Source organism: Grammomys surdaster, unplaced genomic scaffold (assembly GCF_004785775.1).
Source record: "Grammomys surdaster isolate TR1022 unplaced genomic scaffold, NIH_TR_1.0 174, whole genome shotgun sequence".
Classification (NCBI taxonomy): domain Eukaryota; kingdom Metazoa; phylum Chordata; class Mammalia; order Rodentia; family Muridae; genus Grammomys; species Grammomys surdaster.
The window spans coordinates 3,777,680-3,798,575 of NW_021604622.1; the positions used below are offsets into that span (position 1 = coordinate 3,777,680).

Genomic DNA, 20,896 nt, shown 5'->3' on the forward strand with positions numbered 1-20,896 from the left:
GTGTGGGTGCTTCAGTTCTTCTTAGAAGGAGTAACATAATACTCATGGGAGCAAATATGGAGACAAAGTGTGGGACAGAAACTGAAGGACGGGCCTTCCGAAAACTGCTTCACCTGGGTATCCATCCCTTGTGCAGTCATCAAAGACAGACGCTAATGTGGATGCCAGGAAGTGCATGCTGACAAGAGCCTGATATAGCTGTGTCCTTAGAGGTCTGCCAGAGCCTGACATATACAGAGGCGGATGCTCACAGCTAACCATTGAACTGATCATGGGGTTCCCAATGGAGGAGTGAGAGAGAAGACTGAAGGAGCTGAAAGAGTTTGTGGTCCCATGGGGAGAGCAACAATACTAACCAACCACAGCTCCCAGGCTTAGGTGCGAGAGGAAGTCCTTCATCCAGTGAAGGCTGGATGCCCCAGTGTTGGGGAATTCGAGGGTGGAGAGGTGGGAGTGAGAGAGTGAGTGGGGCACATCCTCATAGAAGCAGGAGGAGGGGGGATGGGATAGGGGGTTCCTGGGGGGGGGGGGTAATGGGTAAAGGGGATCACATCTGAAATGTAAATAAAATATCCAATAAAAAAATTCACTTCACAATGAAGTGATTCCTTCATTAATATCACTTTAATGTAGGAATCTATCAGTATATGGCAATCAGTGTGGTACAGTATGAAGCATTATCAAGTCTTTTCTCTGACAATACTGGGGAAGAGACAAAGGAGTAAAACACAAGGAGAAGCATGCTAGATGCCCATGTATAGTCAGAAATAGAAAAGGCCACTATTGGAAGCAGCACGTCAAGCCTTTTTAGTGCAATGTTAACTGACCATACAGGAAAGCAGCATGGACCACTGCTTGGATAAGGACTTAGTGTGTACCATAAACAAAAACACATTATAAGCCTAATGTGGTGGCATGTGCCTTTAATCTCAGCACTCAGGAGACAAAGGCAGGGGCATTTCTGTGAGTTCCAAGACAGCCAGGACTACATGGAAAGACCCAGTCTCAAAAAACAACCAAAACATCACCACATTATCCAACCTTAAAACGGGAATGTTTTAAAGTAAAGCAAGGAAGGAACAAGTTTTAAATAGATATATTTAAAAAAAAAATGATAGAAAATGCCTTTAAATAGAGGTCAAGGGGCAGGAGAGGGCTCAGTGGGTAAAGGTGTCTGTTGCCAAGGCTGAAGGTCTGTGCTAGATCCCCAGGACTCCTATGATGAAAGGAGAGAAGTAACTCCAGCAAGTTGTTCTCGTTCTTTACATGTTTACACTGCCACATGCACCTACACACATAACACATGCACATACACATAGAAATAATATATAGATATATAGTTTATATAATGCATAATATCTGTATTTTATATGTGTGTCAAATATGTATGTGACATACGTGTCAATGAAGCTAAGGAAAAAGAATGCATGGTTTATTTTCATTTAATTATTATATAATTTATATAAGTTATTATTCATTATAGACTGAGTTCAAATGACAACAGCATCACCTCCAAATATAAAAACCAAAGCTAAACGTGGAGCTGTTAAGTAAATACATACCATTCACAAGGTTGAAGAGATCGAAATGCCTTGAAGGAAGCATCCATCCCAGCAAAATCCCAAAATTTAACATCATAATCATATCCTCCAGTGACCAAACGGGCACCCGAGGGATCCAAACCCAGAGCAGAAACCTGTTCAAAACAAGGAAATGAAAGCTCATAAAGGAAAGAATTACTATGACAATCCCCATTTCCAGCCCCCAGTTCCACTGTCAGAAAAGCACAGCAAATGTGGACCAGCAGGTGTTGCTACTTCTGAAAGGTGGTGACGAATAACATCCTCCAGATTGCTTCACTTTATTGTATTATTTATCTTGAAATAAAGAAAAGAAATTGTTATCTATGTGTGTGTGGTGTTGCTGTTTGTTGTGTATATGTCTGTGTGCGTGTGTGCTTGTGTGTGTGCGTGCATGTGTGTTAGAAACAAGCAGATTCTTGGAATTCACTGGCCAACTATACTAGCCAAATCGATGGGCTCTAGGTTTAGTAAGGGAAGATCAAGAGAACCTGAGGAAGACATTTAATGTCTGTCCCAGGCTTCTACATGCACACACACCTATATGCACCTGCACATGTGAACCAGTATACACACACACACACACACACACACAAAATTTTATATGACTCAGTTGGATATGGTGGCACACACCTTTAATCCCAGTACTTGGGAGGCAGAGGCAGATGGATCTCTGAGTTCCTGGACGGTCAGAGCTACATAGTGAGATTCTGTCTCAAAATACAACAAGAAATAAGGAAGGAATGAAGGAAGAGAGGGAGGGAGGGAGGGAGGGAGGGAGGGAGGAAGGAAGGAAGGAAGGAAAACCTTATATAACTCAAATTATAAGACAATGCAATAAATATGAGATAAATCTTCCTGTATCAGGAAAGAACGATAGAATAAACCTCTAAGTTTACTGTGCTACTAAAGGCAAAAGGATTACACATTTCAGGGCAAAATGACAAGATGATAGAGTTTGTCACTGAGATTTTTTTTCAAGGTGGCTGTGGTGGTTTTGTTCTAAAGGAGCTATTTCCTTGTTTGGGGATTGGGAGTGGTTCTGGAGGGGTACTTAGTTTTTTGTTTTATTTTGCTTTGTTTTAAGCAATGTCTCAGGAGGTAGACCTGGTGAAACTCAACCTGATATGTTCCTCCTACCACTGCCTCTGCCACGTCAGGGTTACAGCCATGCACTCCCAGCCTGGCTTCAAAAGGATGCTTTCAGGGCTAGCATTCAGACAGCAAGATCACTACTGATGCTTATAAACGTCACTAAAATCACTAAAGCATTATCCCAAGTAAACCAAAGGATATGAAAAGTCTGTAAGACAGAAAACAGAATTCAGTGGGGACAAAGTAATCTACCCTAGTTAGAGAATGTGTCCTTCCACAATCTAAATTTAATCCTCAATCCCTGGGCTTCCAAGAGTTAAAAAGGACAGAAAGTTTAACTAATTTTCCGGTATATTTTAATCACAGATATATCACTATAATTCAACAGATACTTTCTGTAAACATATTATTAAAGAAATAATTATTTTTTAATAATTATTTTTAAATTTAATTGTGATAAAATGCAGAAACAGGTATCAAACTATTACAAATGATGGTCTAGAGTATTTTGACCAAGAAATAAAGTAACTGAAGCTTTCTGTCTTAGCTTTCTACCCCCAGGACCATGCTTTATTTATTTTCCTTATTTTCTTGAGATTATATATATAATTATAACATTCCTCCCTTTCGTTTCCTCCCTCCAAACCTCCATACCTCACTTCCTACTCTCCTTCAGACCCACGGCCTTTCTTCACTAATTGCTATTGCATGCATAAGTATCTATATATATGCAAACAACTCCTTTGAATGAATGTCCTCTTCTTCACTAATTGTTACTGCATTCATATATGCTTACATATATGTAAACATCTTTCAACCCAGCCTGAGAACAGGCTCTAGCATCTTCAATGTCAGCTCTCCCCCTCACACTTTAAAGGACACTCACCATTTTCTCAGTCTTGAGCTTCAGATGTGAATCTAGAATTAGGCAATTTATTTAACCTGGCAGCATGCTAACTATATAAATGCTTGAATGCTTGACAGTTTTTCTTACGATTATAGCAAAGTATTTTAAATATTGTTTTAATTTAAATTGGTTACAAAATCATGCTCCAAGGAAAATTTAATAAAGAATTTTTCAAGTCAAAATAAATTCTTGATTTTATATTTTCCTTCAAACTTTAAAAGAAACCACTGCAAAATTTCTACTTTTAAATATTTCAGTCTTTTTGTTACATGGCCAAAACATCCACTTTAACTATCACTATGAGCAGTTCATTGAAGAAATATATAAAAATAGATATGCTTATAAATGTATGACCTTACTATACCTATGGACAGTGGAAAAGAAGAAAATCTAAAAACAATAGCCTAACCTTCCACTCTTAAAAACTACCAAAAGAGCCGGGCAGTGGTGGCGCACGCCTTTAATCCCAGCACTTGGGAGGCAGAGGCAGGTGGATTTCTGAGTTAGAGAGTTCGAGGCTAGCCTGGTCTACAGAGTGAGTTCCAGGACAGCCAGGGCTATGCAGAGAAACCCTGTCTCAAAAAAACCAAAAAAAAAAAAAAAGAAAAAAAAAAACTACCAAAAGAAAAGCAAGCAAATCCAATGGGAAAAGAAAAGGGAAGCCTAAAGTTCGGAGTGGAAAGTGAAACACAAGTTTGCACACACAGAAAAATTCACAGAGCTTGAATAGTTTAGGCCTGTGATTTTTTCAAAGAAAATAAGAAACCTTTATTAGATTAGATAAGCAAAAAAGAAAGAATTTGTATTATTGGGATTGAAAGAAAGAATTCACTATCTGGGGCTGGAGGGATGGGTCAGCAGTTAAGAGCACTGGCTGTTAACTAGACCGAGACTAGAATACAGAAGGGTGTGGGCTGCAGTGTAGGTAAGGGGATTGAATCCAGGTCCACTGAGACATCTCTCCAGTCCCATGGGATTTTTAAGCAATGTTAATAAGAAAATAACAGCAATGGTTCTCAAATATTTGTGAGAACACTCCTAATTCTAAAAATCTGTCAAGACCATTTAGACTCAAAATCTACTGGAAACCAAAGTATATTTTAACATAACATTATGTACACTGACACTAAACACCAGAAATGAGGATATTTTATTTCATTTAAAATGACATTAAGCTGATTATACTTACCAGTATATGTATAAAGCCAGTCTTTACAGGTGAAAAGTGTCAGTGACATGAATGATATTTAACAATTCCTATCTATTACTTTCCACATTTCTGTATCTACCTCCATTGAATGTTGTTTCTCGTTAACAGGATGTGTTTTTTTCTTATGGGCCACACATCTAAAAATATGGTGGCTTCAGTGTAATGGGGAGTATGATGACTTTACACTTTCACTGTATATGCACACTTCCATTCAACCACCATTTTTAATAATTTTGCAGTAGCGCACAGTGACTTCATCTTAAATAGCTACCACGGATTTCTATTATTAGGCTTTCCGTGATACTAGTAGATAAATACTGTAAAAATACAATCGAATTCATGTAATCTTCGAGCAACACAGAAACCATTTAAAGCTTATTTCTTATCTCAACAGTCTTCGGCAAAGTGAACAAACTCATGCTTTTTACTGATTTAGCAACAACGTTGAAGGCAGTGAGAAGTTTTCCCAAGCCATTAAAAACAACTGCATTTGAGTGTCACTTTATAATGTTCCTGTATCCCAAGAAAAGAGGTTCCTAAAGCCAACAATAACATTGACAGTTAGTGGTCCCCACGAAAATGAAAGGCACCACTATTTTGATTGACCGTGAAAGTCATCTTTCTAGTTTCATGATGTCTGTAGCTTTCATTACATCAATCGACCTTAGAATGGTCTCAGGTTTTGTGTGCGTGCATGCGTACATGTGTGTGTGTACTTATTATACCTTACGAGCTGACTGGTCCAGGTAAGCTCTGTTAATGAAGAGAACAAAAACATTTTGAACTTACTGTTTTAGTGCCGTGCTTCAGTGTTATCTCATGCGAATCAGGAATCCTTTGAACGGGGTTCTGAAACAGGAAGGTTCCGTTACATCAGTGAGTAAGATAATATACCTGAGGATCACACAGACAATACAGGGAAGACATTTCTGCATGTGTTGCTGGGCCCAAGGGCTATCCAAGACAAGCAATCTACCACTGAGCCACTTGCCAGTCCCTCAGTCTCTTGTCTTTGGGAGTTTGAAAAGACTGTTATTACATCTGTTTAGTGTGTAGGTTTGTGTGTGTGTGTGTGTGTGTGTGTGTGTGTGTGTGTGTCCATGTCTATGCCATGTGGGTCCTTACACTTGGCAGCAAGTGCCTTTGCCTACTGAGCTATCACATCAGCCCCTTTCGGAACCCTTTTGTCAATTTTTCAACAAGATTTTTCTAAGTTGCTCAGATGTGAGCTTTGGCACTTGCTATGTAGTCCAAGCAGGATGTGACCTTGCAAACCTTCTGCCTCCTGCAGGAGTGGCTGTATGTTACCATCATGAGCCACAGCCTACAGAGAAATTAAACACTGACAGTATCAGTGGCTTGTTATCACAGGCCTTAAAAGAAAACGAAGCAGGAAAAGGAGCTAGAGATGCCTCAGTGGTTAAGAGCACCTAGCACCCACATGACAGCACACAATCACTGGACCACCAGTTCCAGCAGATCCAACACCCTCTTTTGGCTTCTGTAGGCTCTGACATGCATGTGGTACATATGCATTCACCAAGACACACACATACACATAAAAATAATAAATACATCTTTCTTTTAAAGGGAAAATAAATGGGGTTATCTTTCTTCTGCAAGTCTATATTAACAATTCCTTTATTTCTGCTTATAAGTGATTTGAGAATTTTTGTTGTTTGTCCTGGAACTCACTCTGGCTTCTCACCAGGCTGGCTTCAAACTCAGAGATCACCCTGCCTGAGTGCTGAGATGAAATAAATGCACCACCACCACCACCAGGCTGATTTTTTTTTTTTTTAAAAAAAAAAAGAGGAAGGTCTCAAGCTACACTGGAACACCTAGACACACCAATCCTCCTGCTTCAGCCTCCTGGGTTCTTGAGTTTACAGGTACCTTGACATATCACTTAATAACTTGACTTTAAGCTAACTGTGTAGACCCCATTTTCCTGGAACTCACTTTATAGACCAGACTGGCCTAGAACTCAGAGATCCACTTGTCTCTGCACCCCAAATGTTGGGAACAAAGGCATGGGCCACTGCTCCTGGCTCCAAGAAATTCTTTAGGTTAAATGAAAATATTTCTTGTTGTTATTATGTACTAAATGCTAAACAATGAACCAGTAGTTACTGATAATGTCTGAGAAATTAAGCATTTGTTTTTCCTTCAAGTTATAAATTACAAAAATAAAAATATAAAATAAAAGCTTCTATCAGGGCCAGTAAGATAGCTCAGTGGTAAAAATACTTTTTACCAAGCCTGACTACCTGAGTTCTATCCCTGGGTCCCACAGGTAAAAGAGAACTGACTTCCACATGCTGTCTGTCCCCTGACCTCCACACATGTAACATGGCATAAGCATGCCCCCACACAAATAAAATGTAATTTTGAAAAATGTGCATTTACAACAAAGGCCTGTGAGATGGCTCCACGGGTAGAAGCGCTGCTGTCAGGCCTGATGGCCTGAGATAGGTCTCCAGGACTACACATAAAGGAAAGAAAACTGCCTCCCAGATGTTATCCAGCCTCCCTCAGCACACCACAGCATATACACACAGTGATGCTGGGGCAGGGTAGGGAGGTAAATTAAAAAAAAAAAAATTAACAAAGGTTACATCAAAAAAGTCTTAAATAAAGTTGAAGACTTTCTGTAAACTGGGGCTGGACAGATGGCTCAGTAGTTAAGAGCATTGGCTGCTCTTCCAGAGGAACCAAGTTCGATTCCTAGCACCCATATGAAGGCTCAAAACCATCTATAAATCTAGTTCTAGGAAATCAATGCCACCTTCCAGCCTCCACAAGCAGCAGGCATGCACAGGCATATATGCAGGCAAAACATTGATACCTGTAAGAATTAAATAGAAAATCTACTTGGTTTTAAGTAGAGTATTTTGATGTGTAAATAAATATACCTCATAATTTTGTGGGAATAAGTTTCAATATCTCTATTACAAAACTCAGAGAGAAGATAGCAGAGGGCTGGAGAGATGGCTCAGTGGTTAAAAACACTGACGGCTCTTCCAGAGGTCCTGAGTTCAATTCCCATCAACCACATGGTGGCTCACAACCATCTGTAATGGGATCCTATGCCCTCTTCTAGAATGTGAGAAAACAGCTACAGTGTACTCGCATACATAAAATAAATTAATAATTCTTGAAAAAAAACAGCAGACATTAAAAACAAGAATAAATGATAATTATTAATTCTAGCTGACAATTAAGAACACCATAACAATCATATTTGATGACAAATTTGAAACTTTTTTTTCTATAAAGTTCTACTCTCAGACAAATAATAAAATAGAAAAATAATTTATAGCAAAGTCCGGCTGTATCTTACTGCTCATGGTCCTTTTCCTCTGCTCTCTCTAGACGCATGTATGCATTTAATACATACACAGTACATATAGAAACCTCCATGTAGAATGTTAAGTCAGTCCTTATTTTAATAACCATTTATTCGGGGAGGTTATACTACACAGGAGGTGACATCCACTAACCTTCCCTCTCAAGAAGCACGTGATCCAAGAAGCAGAAACCATGACTACAATAACAATAAAAAGAATGACAGCAGTGGCAGGGGGGGATTAAGTAAGAGATAGAAGAGAGGGATACATAAGCCAGATGTAAGAGTTCAGAATAAACAGTGTATTATGAGTTGTCATTATTTAATCAAATCCTCATTATCTAAGAACAGGGGAATTACAATAACATCCTATGTCCATTACAAAGCCATCCATTTGAAACTAACTATGGTGGTTATGCCTGGGATTCTAGTAATTGAGAGGCTTGGATAAAAGGACCTTGAATTCAAGGCTAGCCTGGGCTACATGGTGTGTTAAAATCTAACCTGCAGGGCTGGAAAGATGGCTCCTGGAAGTTGCTCAACACACTTCATAATTGTGTTAAATAGCACATCTAAGCCATCCCATGACAAGCTCTCCTTTCTTCAGACACTTACGACATGGGAGAGTGTAGTTACCTAGCCCCTCCTGACCACTCTCTAACCAAACTGCAAAATATTAATGTCTTAAAGAGTATGTAAGTATTTCTCATTTCTGGATCCTCAGGCCACAAAACAGCAAACACATGGCAAACACAGGAAAGTTGTGGGAATGAATAAATAATTTTCCATTTACAGTGAAACTTTGGGACTGCTAGTTATGACCATAAAGAGAAGCAGATGCTATTCCACCAGGTCAGTGATATCGGGGGCAGAGGATTACAGTTCCCCAAAATGAAAACCTTGTAAGAAATGATTATACCACAACTACAGATCAAACACTGCGATAGCAGAGAAGTGCGGACAGGTTTGGTTTGGGCTATTTACCTCTGAGAGGTTGCTACGGTCTGTTACTGCAATAGATTAAAGAAGGCAGTTAGGAACCAGAGGGGAGCTGGGAATTTTCAATTTATTTTAAAACAAAGATACTATTTAAGATTTGAGATTTTCTGAGAAGTATTACACATAATCTATTTCAGAGGTGAAAACAGTCCAATAAAAATTCAAAAACAATTAAAAGGTCCAACAAATGGATTTGAGGCTTTCTCTCAATTGAATTATATAGGATATTCCTGTATCTGGCAATGAGTTTAAGCAAAAAAACATGTATAAGTGCTAAGAACTGGGAGAGCACTTGAAATGCTTTAGTTAGAAAGGGAATCATCCTAACCCACATCTCATTTTAATAACTAATTACTTAAAAGAAGAAACAACTATAGTCTGCCTCTCATTTCATAACTAATTACTTTTTAATCATTCAGCAAGTAGAAACACCATTGCAAAAAAGACCTGGTATGAAAACTATTTCATTTAATTCAATGCAGAACATGCCTATATATAGACAATTTCTAACACTTCAGCAAAAAAACTTAGACCACAGAACTTCATATTTACATTAGGAGTGAATTAAAAGTATTGTTTACATTTAAAACCAATGTTTTACTGGAAATCAAGTAGGGTATAACTCAAACAAAGCCCAGATAATCAGCATAACTTAATCAGCTAAAATAGTAGCAAACCATCTTTTTGGAGCATAACACTTGGTAACAGTACTTTTTCCAGAACTTTTTACTAATGACTTTGAAATATGACTTAGTGTAAAATTCACAATTACAATAAAATATTTTCAAGATTTTCCTGCCAAGAAACATCATAGATTAAATTACTTCAGTGTAGTAATTTATTATGAGAACTCATAACAAAAGCTACAGTGTTAATGGAAAAAAGAAGATATTCCTTTTTGTCTTGGATTGGTTTAAACACTACCTAAAGGGCTATTTCCCAGGCTCTCAGGTCCGCCTCAAATAACAACAGTAAGCACATCTGGGCTTGCACGAGCAACTCTTTATGAGGACCATCCTACAGTGTTTTCAAAGGATTTGCAAATCATAGTCATTCAGGTGGAAAGTCAAGAGTCAAGAAAGTTGTACAGTATAGCTGTATACTATAAGCCATAATTAAAAGACTACTTGGAAACAAAAGGTCAGAATTAAAGTAAATCCTAACATAACTCTGAGGAGTTGATAAAACTGACCTAACATTCATTCATTCGTTAGTCATACAGTCACTTAAAAAATACTAATCACACATTACGCATCAAATACAAAAGTTAAAGTAAAAATTCAGAAAGAAAGCTTCTGCTCAAGACCCACAGCCAAACATTAGCCAGAGGGGGCACAGGTGGCCAAATTGGAGATCTCCATCAAGTTTCTATCCTTGGGTCACTCCCCTTGGAGCTCAGGTAACCCAGCTGAAGAGAGGGAGATAGAAGTGTAGGAGACAGAGGAGTCAAAGAACAGGGCCCACGGACATCAACTAAGCAGGGCTCATAGGGGCTTGCAGAGACTGAAGCAACAATCACAGAGCCTGTATGGGTCTGCGCTAGGTACTAGACATACCTTATGCCTGTAAGCATGGTAATTTTGTGGGACTCCTAACAATGGGAGTAGGGGTGGCCCTGACTCTTTCGACTCCTCTTAGGACACTTTTCCTCCTACTGGGTTGCCTCACTCGGCCTTGATATGAGGGTTTGTGCCTAGTCTTGCTGCATCTTGTTATGCTGTGTTCCACTGATATCCCTGAGAGGCCTTGCTCTTTTCTAAAGCAAAACAGAGGAAGAGTGATCTGAGGAAGAGGGGAGGGGAGAAGGGAAGGAGGGACTGAGAGGAATGGAGTGAGGGAAAACACAAGTCCAGATGTACTGGAAAAATAAATAAATAAGTAAAAATTAAATTAAAACAAAAAAAAGCTTCTGCTCACTAGAGTCTACCAGTCCAATGACAAATAGACTAGTAAACAGACAAACAGAAGTGCTGCAGATGCTGGCAATCCCAGCATGCAGTGCTCAGCTTCACTCTGCCCGATGGAGCTGTGGGAACTTAGAAGACATGTATCTGAGATGTCTTTAGAAATATGGAGAGGTTCTCAAGAATGTGGTGTGAGTTAGTTTTAATTTCCAACTTAATACACTCTAGAATCACCTGGGAAGAGTCTCCTAGAGCAACTTCCTAGATCAGGTTGGCCTGCAGGCATACCTGTGGGAATCTTAATAACATTAGTTGAAGTGGAAGACCAGCCCAAAGCAGATAGCACTGTTTCGTGGCTGGGCCTGGGACTGTGTCACCCAGGAGAAGGTGGCCTGAGCACAAATGGACGTGCACACATTCATCCCTCTCTGCTGACTGCAGAAGAAGCATGTGCCAGCTTCCAGGCCTCTGTAACGTCCCCACAATGACAGTCTGCAACCTGGACTTGTGAGCTGCAATGAACCCTTTCTCCCCTAAGCTGCTTGTCAGGATATTTTGTCACAGAACAGAAAGCAAAACTAAGCGAGATAACACTTGTATTTGTTTGTTCCTTTTCTCTCTGCTTTGCACACTTAGCTCTAAGTTGCACTGAGTTAACCCCCTTCTAAACTCCCATATCACTCTCACTTGGAGCCTCTTTCCATGCTCAGTTGTGCTGTCCTTAACTCAGCCTCGATGTTCTCTGTCACAGACAAGACCTACCACAAATACTACTGTAACGTCAACAAGGACTTAATGTTACTAAGTACAAGCTTCTGAGCATTTTCAGTTATAATATCTATTTCTAAGACAAGACCAGGAAAAAAAATAACTTGGTCAACTTATGAAGCAGATATGATAGAAATAAAGTTTCCATCTCTCTGGATGCACTGTAGTCTAAATACATCAAAACCTTACCCATTAAATTCTGAACATTGTTCCATGACTCCTTTTCTACTCCAGATTCACTAATTCAATGATTAAAAATGAGTCTCCTTTCCAATTCCCTAGTCTTCACACATGAAAACACATAAGACACAGGAAAAATTGAAAATACTATATTATAAATTAATGTAACATTAAAGGACTAGTGACTAGATAGCTCAATGATTAAGAGCATTCCTTGCTCCTGGAGAGGACCTGGATTCAGTTCTCAGCACCCTCATGGTAGCTTACAGCCATCTATTACTCCAGCTTTATGGAACCTGATGTTCTCTTCTGACCTATGCAGGTACTAGTCAAAAATATACACTATAGACTTCTGCTGCTGAGACTATAATCTGGAACTATTCAGTGAGCTCTTAGAAAACACAAGGCCTTCACACCCACTGGCTGGTAATGAACTGCTCTCCGTACTGGTAACCCCTCTCTGTTTTGTGATGTAAGCAAACCCTATACGCAGACACTGGAATCCCACCTCCACTGGTAGTAATGAAGCATACTATAGCTATATGACTAGGAGGTACATTACCAGTCTAGTAGAGTGTCAGGACTCACACCATCTTCCCATGAGAACACAGCAGCCAACATCAGCATCGGCAGAGGCCAGGCAGGGACGTGCAACCCCCATATGACCAATGAAGTGAGACTTGCCCTCCTACTCATCCAGGGGTTCAGCAAAGGACACACTGACCCTCACCTGGCTGCAATGCAGCAGGTTCCCACCCTCCAGCCTCACTCCACCACAGTAGGGCCTGATGAAACTAGACGTATGCAAGGGGCAGAGATCAAAACATTTTAAAATCTCCATTATACATCCTACCAAAAACCAGGAAGATCTCAGAAAGGAATTAAAGGAAAAAGACAGCCAACAGATGGAAATACTGAGGTAACAGAGACATCAGAATTAAAAGACAGATTTTAAGGCATCATGATTTAAAAAAAAAAAAAAAGCAAACAAAAAAAAACCCTCAGAAAAGGAATGATATGATTAGAGGCAGAGTTTTATTTGAAAAATACAGAACAGAGCAGAAATGTCAAGCTCAAGGTATAAGCACAACAACAAAAGAAAAATGATCAGAAGAAAGAAAGGGCCAGTAAGCCAACAGCAAAAACAACTGAAATTGCAACTTAACAACTGAGTCAGAAAGAGAGCTGCAAACCTTGGAAACTACAACAAAGAGTAACCTTTGTGTAATCTTGAGTCTCTGGAAGACAGGAGGGAGAACTGAAAAGTTCTCTAAAGAAATAATGACTGCAGAAGTCCAATCTACAGAGCAGGATCCAGGCCAGTCACGGCCATACACAAAGACCCTATCTCAAAACATAAATAAAATAAGATAAAAATAATGAATGAAAACTTCCCGAGAAGAAAAACAAATTAAAGATTGAAGAAACTGCATAAACCCTAGACAAAAGAAAATCAAAGAAGTCTATGTCAACATATATCATAACTAAACTTCTCTTTAATAAAAAAAATAAAATCCTAGGGAGCAACCAAAGAAAGACCCTATCAGTGGGGCAATGACTACTGGGAAGATGGCAAATCGTTCACACTGGAGCATGGAGACAAGAGGATATAGGACAATATTTTGGCATGCTAAGAGGATAGAAAATGTAGAATCCTATCACCAGCGAAATCAAAGCAAACCTCAGCAACTAAGTGGGGGCAGGGGGCAGCTATAAGCCCATGTACTTTGAGGTCGCTATCAAGACAGTGATGTGAAGCCCCCATGTGAGTGCTGGGAATCCAACTTGAGCCCTGTAGAAGAGCAGTACATGCTTTTAACTGCTGAGCCATCTCGTGACCTCTGGAAATTATCTTTTAAAAACTGTACAGCAAACTGGAGAGATGGCTCAGTGGTTTAGAGTACATATTGTCTTGTGGAAGACTAGGATCAGTTTCCAGCACCCACATGGTAGCTCACAACCACCTGTACCTCAGTTCCAGGGAGTCCAACTCCCTCTTCTGACTTTCAAGGGCATGAGGCATGCACATGGTACACTTACTTACAGGCAGGAAAAAGACTCATACATATAAAATAAGATAAATCTAAAAACAACAAAAAAACAAAACATTACAGCATCATGAAAAGAAAGATTACATCTTGTATATCTGTACATCAAAAAAATGGGAGTGTGGCTGGAGCAATGCCTCAACAGTTAGGAGCACTAGCTACTCTTCCAGAGGAACTGGGTTCGACTCCCAGCACCCACATGACAGCTGCTCACAACCACCTGTCATTACAGTTCAGAGGATCTGACACCCTCTTTTGATCTCTGTGAGCAACATACACATGATGTGCATATATACATACATTCAGGTAAATACTTGTACACTTAAAATAAAAATCAATAATTATTTTTTAAAATGGCAAGTAACAAGCCAACAGAATGCATACCTGTTGCAGGATATTCGATCACAGGATGAACTCCAAGGTGTGCTATTTACTGGGGAAAAAAAACTGTTTCTAGTTGTGGTGTGGCTCAGCCATTAAAACACATCTTTAATCCCTCTGGCTAGAATACAGACACACTCTTAGTACACATCTTTAATCCAAAACAATGAAGGTAAAGTTAATTTGTAGAAGGATGTGGATCAGCTGAACCTCTATTTACCACTGGTAAATATTAAATGACTCAGCCCTTTGGAAAACAAATTTACAATTCCCGAGGTGTTATAAACATTATTATTATTTGATCATGCAATTTCACTTTTAGACACACCTCTTTCAAAAAGAAAATACAATCCTATATAAAACTTGTGCATAAATGCTCAGAACATTACTCAAAATAAACAAAAAATAAAAAAAATAAACAAGAAAATGTCGGAGCTGGAGAGATAGCTCAGTGGTTAAGAGCACTGACTGCTCTTCAAGAGGTCCTGAGTTCAATTCCTAACAATCACATGGTGGCTCACAACTATCTGTAATGAGATCAGATACCCTCTTCTGCTGTGTCTGAAGATAGCTACCATGTACTCATATACATAAAAATAAATAAGGTTTAAAAAATGGAAGAAAGAAAAAAGAAAATATCGAGCAATAAATGGAGAAACTAGGTTTATCGGATAACAGAGTATTATGTGGCAATTAAAAACTAGTGAAGTACTGATTCCTGTTATAACCCAGACAAGCATGAAAACACTACGCTAAGCAAAAGAAGACAAACCCAAGACCTCATAGTGTAGGATTCCTGTGCTAGAGATCCACACAGGGAAATTTGTGAAGACAGAAACAGACTAATGTCCTAGAAATTAGTGGTAGAGTTGTGAGAGGATAAGGAAGAAAAGCTAAATATCAGAGTCACCTTGGAGAGAATAAAAATGCTTTAGAACCAGGTAATGAAGGGCTGGAGAGACAGCACAGTGGTTAAGAGCACATGCGGGTCTTCCAGAGGTTCCTCACAACTGCCAGGAACTCGAGCTTCAGGGGATCACACCCCTGTAGTCCCTTGTGCATACACACACACACACACACACACACACACACACAATAAAATAATAATTAATTTAAAATAATAATCTTTTTAAAGATGAAAGTAACATGGTGATTATACAACCTACTGAGCATAATAAACACTGATAAATATATTTGAAAATGGCAAATCTTAGGATATAGGGACTAGATCTCAACAACCTGCTATTAAAATAAAAGGGGTGGGGGAATAGCAAACATAGCTATAGCACAATGAAGGAGGAAAAAAACTAGATTGCAAAAACTAAAGTCTTTCTTGATCAAGGAGATAGGTTTCCCACAGTGTTTCTTACAAGGGACACTGCTCACAGACTGCCACACCAGCACTTGTTTTGATAAGCACTGGCCAGCATCCAGACACAAGGAAAAACATGTTAGAATAGTCACGGTCAGAGACTGTCTCCAGCTTGTATGGCACGAGGCGTAAGACAAGGGGAAGTGGGTGATGGGAAACCCTTAGAGGCTGTGAGGGGACTAGAGGTAGGACATAACAGTCCATGGAGAACACAAATGTGAAACCCAGCACACCTTCTAGTACCAAGTGTCCATGAGAAGTTACTTAACACTTGAGTATGTTTCTTGTCTCTCGAAAGGAGAGGACCATGCTTTCATATCATGGGGACTCTGAAAAGACTGGGTGACGTAATTCACTTCGTTTTTGGAACTTTGCTTCATCGAGGAAGCATCACTGTGGTCCCATAGGCATGTGGATGAGCATACACTCATTTCTTTAGGATATCTGAAACAAAAGGGAACTGGACATGTGGCCCATGCCTGGGGTACCAGCACTTGGAAGGCAGAAGCAGCAGAAATGACTGCTGGGTAGGAAGTCTGCGAGATGGCTTAGCAGGTAAGACACCTGCCACCAAGCATGAGACCCATATGGTTTAAGGAACGATCTCACTCCCTGACAAGTTGTCCTTTGACATACACATGTGCACCATGGCACGTGCATGCCTACACACAACATATAAATAACTGTAAACACAACAAAATAAATAAATGTAAAAAAATATTTTAAAGACTGCAAGGTACACAGACTTCAGCTACATAGCAAATATGAGATGGACCTGAAGACTAAAACAGGGAGTTCTGTCAGGAGGCAGAGGCAGGCAGATCTCTGTGAGTTGGAGGCCAGCCTAGTCTACACAGTGTGTTCAATTCCAGCCAGCAATTATACATAGTACAATTCCCTACACAGTAAGGCCCTGTCTCACAAAAAAAAAAAAAAGATAGAAATAATATAGACACAACACTTTAGCTTGCCAGTGACTGGTGGCTGACTGCTTGAAGCACTGCATTTTATGTCAGTGAAAACCAAGACTCTACCACTTGCCAGACAGTGGTGGCACACACCTCTGATCCTAGCACTCAGGAGACAGATGCTAGCAAATCTCTGAGTTCCAGGCCAGCCTGGTCTGCAGTGCAAGTTCTAAGACAGCCAAAGCTATACAGAAAAAAACTGTCTCAAAAAAAACAAGTAAATTTAAAAAATAACATTGTGCCACTAATTTCTTCATTTAATGAAAAGGAAAAAAAAAAGCTGCTTCTAGTCTACAGTGTGCCACACTGTGAGATACAGAAGGGCATCCACTCCCAGACTGCACGGAGACAGCGAGATCACGCCAACCGCTGCCTGGAGGTCGAGGAGTCACGCTGCTGGTCTTGTTCTTGTATCAGCTGCACTTCTAGCAACAAATGAAGTGAACAAATGTTCTTCCAGACAAGGATCAAGGTCTAGAGACAAATTTTAGAAAGTTCTATTGGGACAGCTTTTTATTTATTTATTTATTTATTTATTTTGGAACTCACTCTGTAGACCAGGCTGGCCTCGAATTCAGAAATCCAACTCCCTCTGCCTCCCAAGTGCTGGGATTAAAGGCGTGTCCGGCCGGGACAGCTTTTATACAGGTTTGCTAGTCTCTAAATTTGGAACTTTAAAAATATAAAACTTGAATTGGAAAGATTCCTCAGTCAGTAAAATGAGTATGAGGATCTGAGTTCAGGTTCCCAGCACCTACCTTTTAACTACTTAAAAGGCGGGGCAAAGTGCTGTGTGCCTACAATTCTAAAATGGAGGAGATGGAGACAGGGATTCCTGACTACCTAGTGTATCAGAATCTGTCAAAGTCTTCTAGTGTACACACCCAGACATTAGGGGAAAAAAATCAAAGAGTGCTTGTTCTTTTTGACTTTCAAACACTGTGCTTACACCTACTAAACTGAAAGAGTGATGAGTCAGTTTCCATGGGTGTCTTCCTCAATATCAGAGACATGTAAGAGATCATCCTGTGACTTCAGTTCCTTAGGAATGGTCACTAGTTGAAAAGATCAATTCATAACACAACTAAAACAACTGAGACTGAGAAACAGGGATAACTTTTATTACACTAAATCCAGTTCTTTAAAAACAAACAAACAGCTATTGCCAATACCACCTTCACTGGACATTAGGGCTTAACCTGTAATACCAACACTTGGGAGGCTGAGGCAATGCCAGCCTCAGCTACATACTGAGACCATGGTTCCTCACACCCAAAAGAAAACTTTTAAGGTAAAGTGAAACATAAGTAAAGTAGCTAAAAGATGAGGAATATACAGGGAGAGAAAGAGAACTTGAATAGGCAAAAACAAGAATAAAATGTGAAGAGAAAGGATTTTTAAAACAAAGGTTCCGAGAAAGCATTAGGCATGCCACAGGAAGGGAGACAGAAGATATTCTGTGTCAGAAGACAAGGTCATGGTGGGAAAAGGGAAGAGACGAAGCAGACGCTCACGACGGTTTTTCATGATTGTGAGAGAGGTGGTCAAGATGGAAAACACGTTTTCTCAGAAAAACACAAAGTTTGATTAAAATCTTAAAATGAAACCTAAACTTTTAGATAGAATATTTCCTCTAAAGACAAAATTTTAAGTTCTCATTTAAAATAGGCAGTAAACTTTCTAACTAAGCCATATTTAAGAGCTGGAGAGGCATCGTGGTGGGGAAAGGTATAATGAGACAGATCCAAGAAACACAGGACAGGAGAGAGAACCAACTCCTGAAAACCACCCTCCAACCCCGAGTACACACAATAAATTATTCAGTGCAAACTAACATTATTATGACATGGCAACCTGAATTTCATATAATTTACTTTGGCAGGATTATTATCTAAAAAGCTACCTTTTGTTTGGTCAGTTTTAGTTTTCATTTCTTGTTTGGTTTTGCTCTTCTGTTTTTCTATTTGTATTTCCCTGAGACGGTCTTTTATAGCCAAGGCTACACTCACACTATAACCAAAGCTGGCCTTGAACTCTTAATCCTCCTGCCTGCATCGTTCAAGTGCTGGGATTACAGACATGCACCACCTCACCTGTATACAAAAACTGTTTTGAAGAAAAAAACATCAAACCCCTCAAGTAGCTCTCTGCACCTCTGAGTCCTAAACATCCAAACATACTCAAATCATGGTGTTCTTCAACCAGATGCTCTAAAGCAATCAGATCCTCCTTTGACATGGTTTTGATGAAGCAGGGAACATCTGAAACACCATCTCCAAATATTTAGTGAAACTTTACATCAGCAAGATTTGCAATTCACATACACATCATCTTGACAGATGTTTACCACAGTTGAAGGTTGGATATTTACATTTGAAACATGCCTTGTACTATCCACATACACTCATGCATCCACCCCAGAATATCTTGATCATTGCGAATGAAGAAACTGGTGAAATCCATACTGGTGAAGTGGCTGAGTGGGTGCTAGTTAAGCTAGGCAAGTGTAAGGACCTGAGCTTAAAGCCCACATTAAAAACACCTGTAACCCAGCACTGTGAGACCGATGAGAGGGCTCCTAGAGACTGTTGCCTGTAAGCCTAGCTCTAGATTCAGACAGAGAAAGAAAGAGGTGGGCGGGGGGGGGGGGGGATTCTCAAGGGAATAAGGTGGAGCATAACAGAGCAGAGCACACACACAGGTGCATACACCAAACACCACACACACACACACACACACACACACAAAACAAATAGAAGAGGGGAAGGGAAAAAGAAAGGAAAAAAGGGCCCGACTATCATGGTACATTCACTAGAAGGTTACTAGATGATTGTTGAACAAAATAAGATTGCTCAGAGGCAGAGGACTTGAATGAGGAAGAAATGGCTTATAATGGTGTTTGCAAGATAACGGGCAGAACCATCCTGCCAGTGTAGGATGATAAGGGCTCCTGAGTACCTCGAAGCAAAACTGAGAAGAGACTAGATTTGGCATGATTTAGTGAAATACCTAGAAAGAAAAGTGACCAGTAGCAAGAACGGCCATTCTTTCATTCAACAGTGTTTCTTGAGGGCATACTTAATGGCCACTGGAGCTACAGTATCCAGAGACAATGTGCATGCCCTCACAGAATGCTCATTCTGTGTAGAAAAGAGACATCAGACCAGCAGTCAAGAACGTCAGAAGCTGTAGCACTGAAAAGCAGCTGACAAGAGCAGTGGGCTGAGGGGTCACTGACATGAAGTACAACGGAGGCAAAGATCCAACTGAGACAAGGGGCACCAAAAGTTTCAGGCATTGTACCATGTACAGGACAGACAGAAGCAAAGGCTCCACCTGGAACATTCTGGTTGCTTAAAGAAAAGCAGAAAGGACAGTGTAGCTAGAGAGACATGAACAAGACAGAAGATAAAGGGGACAAAGTCTAAAATCTCTGTAGAAATCAAGTCAAGCAAGACCTCAGAGGCCAAGGCAAGGAACCTGGATTACTTACAAATGATAGGCATGAAGTAGAGGATTTGGAGACAGACGTGACAAAATTAGATTTACATTGCTTAGTTGTGATTAGAGGAATAGATATTATTTGACCTTACAAATAAAATCGTGATATAATCATGATATAAAGTGCCTACATGCTAGCAGACCTTATCCTAAATAAGACTCTGTTAACTGTGACAGTTTATAGAAGTTATTACTTATCAAAGGTCTCAGACTAGGCATGATGGTGTGAACCAGTAATCCTAGCTCATGGGAGGGAAAGGGGAGATTCACAAACTCAAGGCCAGACCTGGCTTTTAAAAAAAAAAAAAATCACTTTCTCTTCCTCTATAAATAGGAGACAATTGGAAATGAAAATGTCTCTCCTTCCCCCTAGTGCCCATTTCAGAGAATGAGGCCTTCACACCAAGCACAGTGGAAGCACACTGAGCACTCTAGAAGAAAGCTTCTAGCATCCTCTGCTGACAGAACTTTGCAGGTGTAATGTTTTTAAATGTTAACTATCCTTTGAAATGAAAAGTCAGTAAGCTTCCTCACGTTGTTTTAAAACTAAAACAACTCTTCAAAGTCAGTTTCAAATTAAACTAACCAAAAGCAACAACGAAAACAACAGATCTGGCAGAATCGACGCCAAGCC

At 39.8% G+C, this 20,896-nt stretch overlaps 1 protein-coding gene across 1 annotated transcript in view; it reads right to left on the reverse strand.

Annotated features, from left to right (window-relative positions):
* Wdr70 (WD repeat domain 70) overlaps positions 1-20,896 on the reverse strand; it is a 186,478-nt gene that overhangs the window by 136,451 nt on the left and 29,131 nt on the right. Inside the window, exons 6-7 of the mRNA XM_028767600.1 lie at positions 5,582-5,641; positions 1,563-1,696 (exon numbers count right to left, since the gene is read on the reverse strand). Of these exons, the coding sequence (XP_028623433.1) occupies positions 1,563-1,696; positions 5,582-5,641 (194 nt within the window). The remainder of the gene's footprint in view (positions 1-1,562; positions 1,697-5,581; positions 5,642-20,896) is intronic.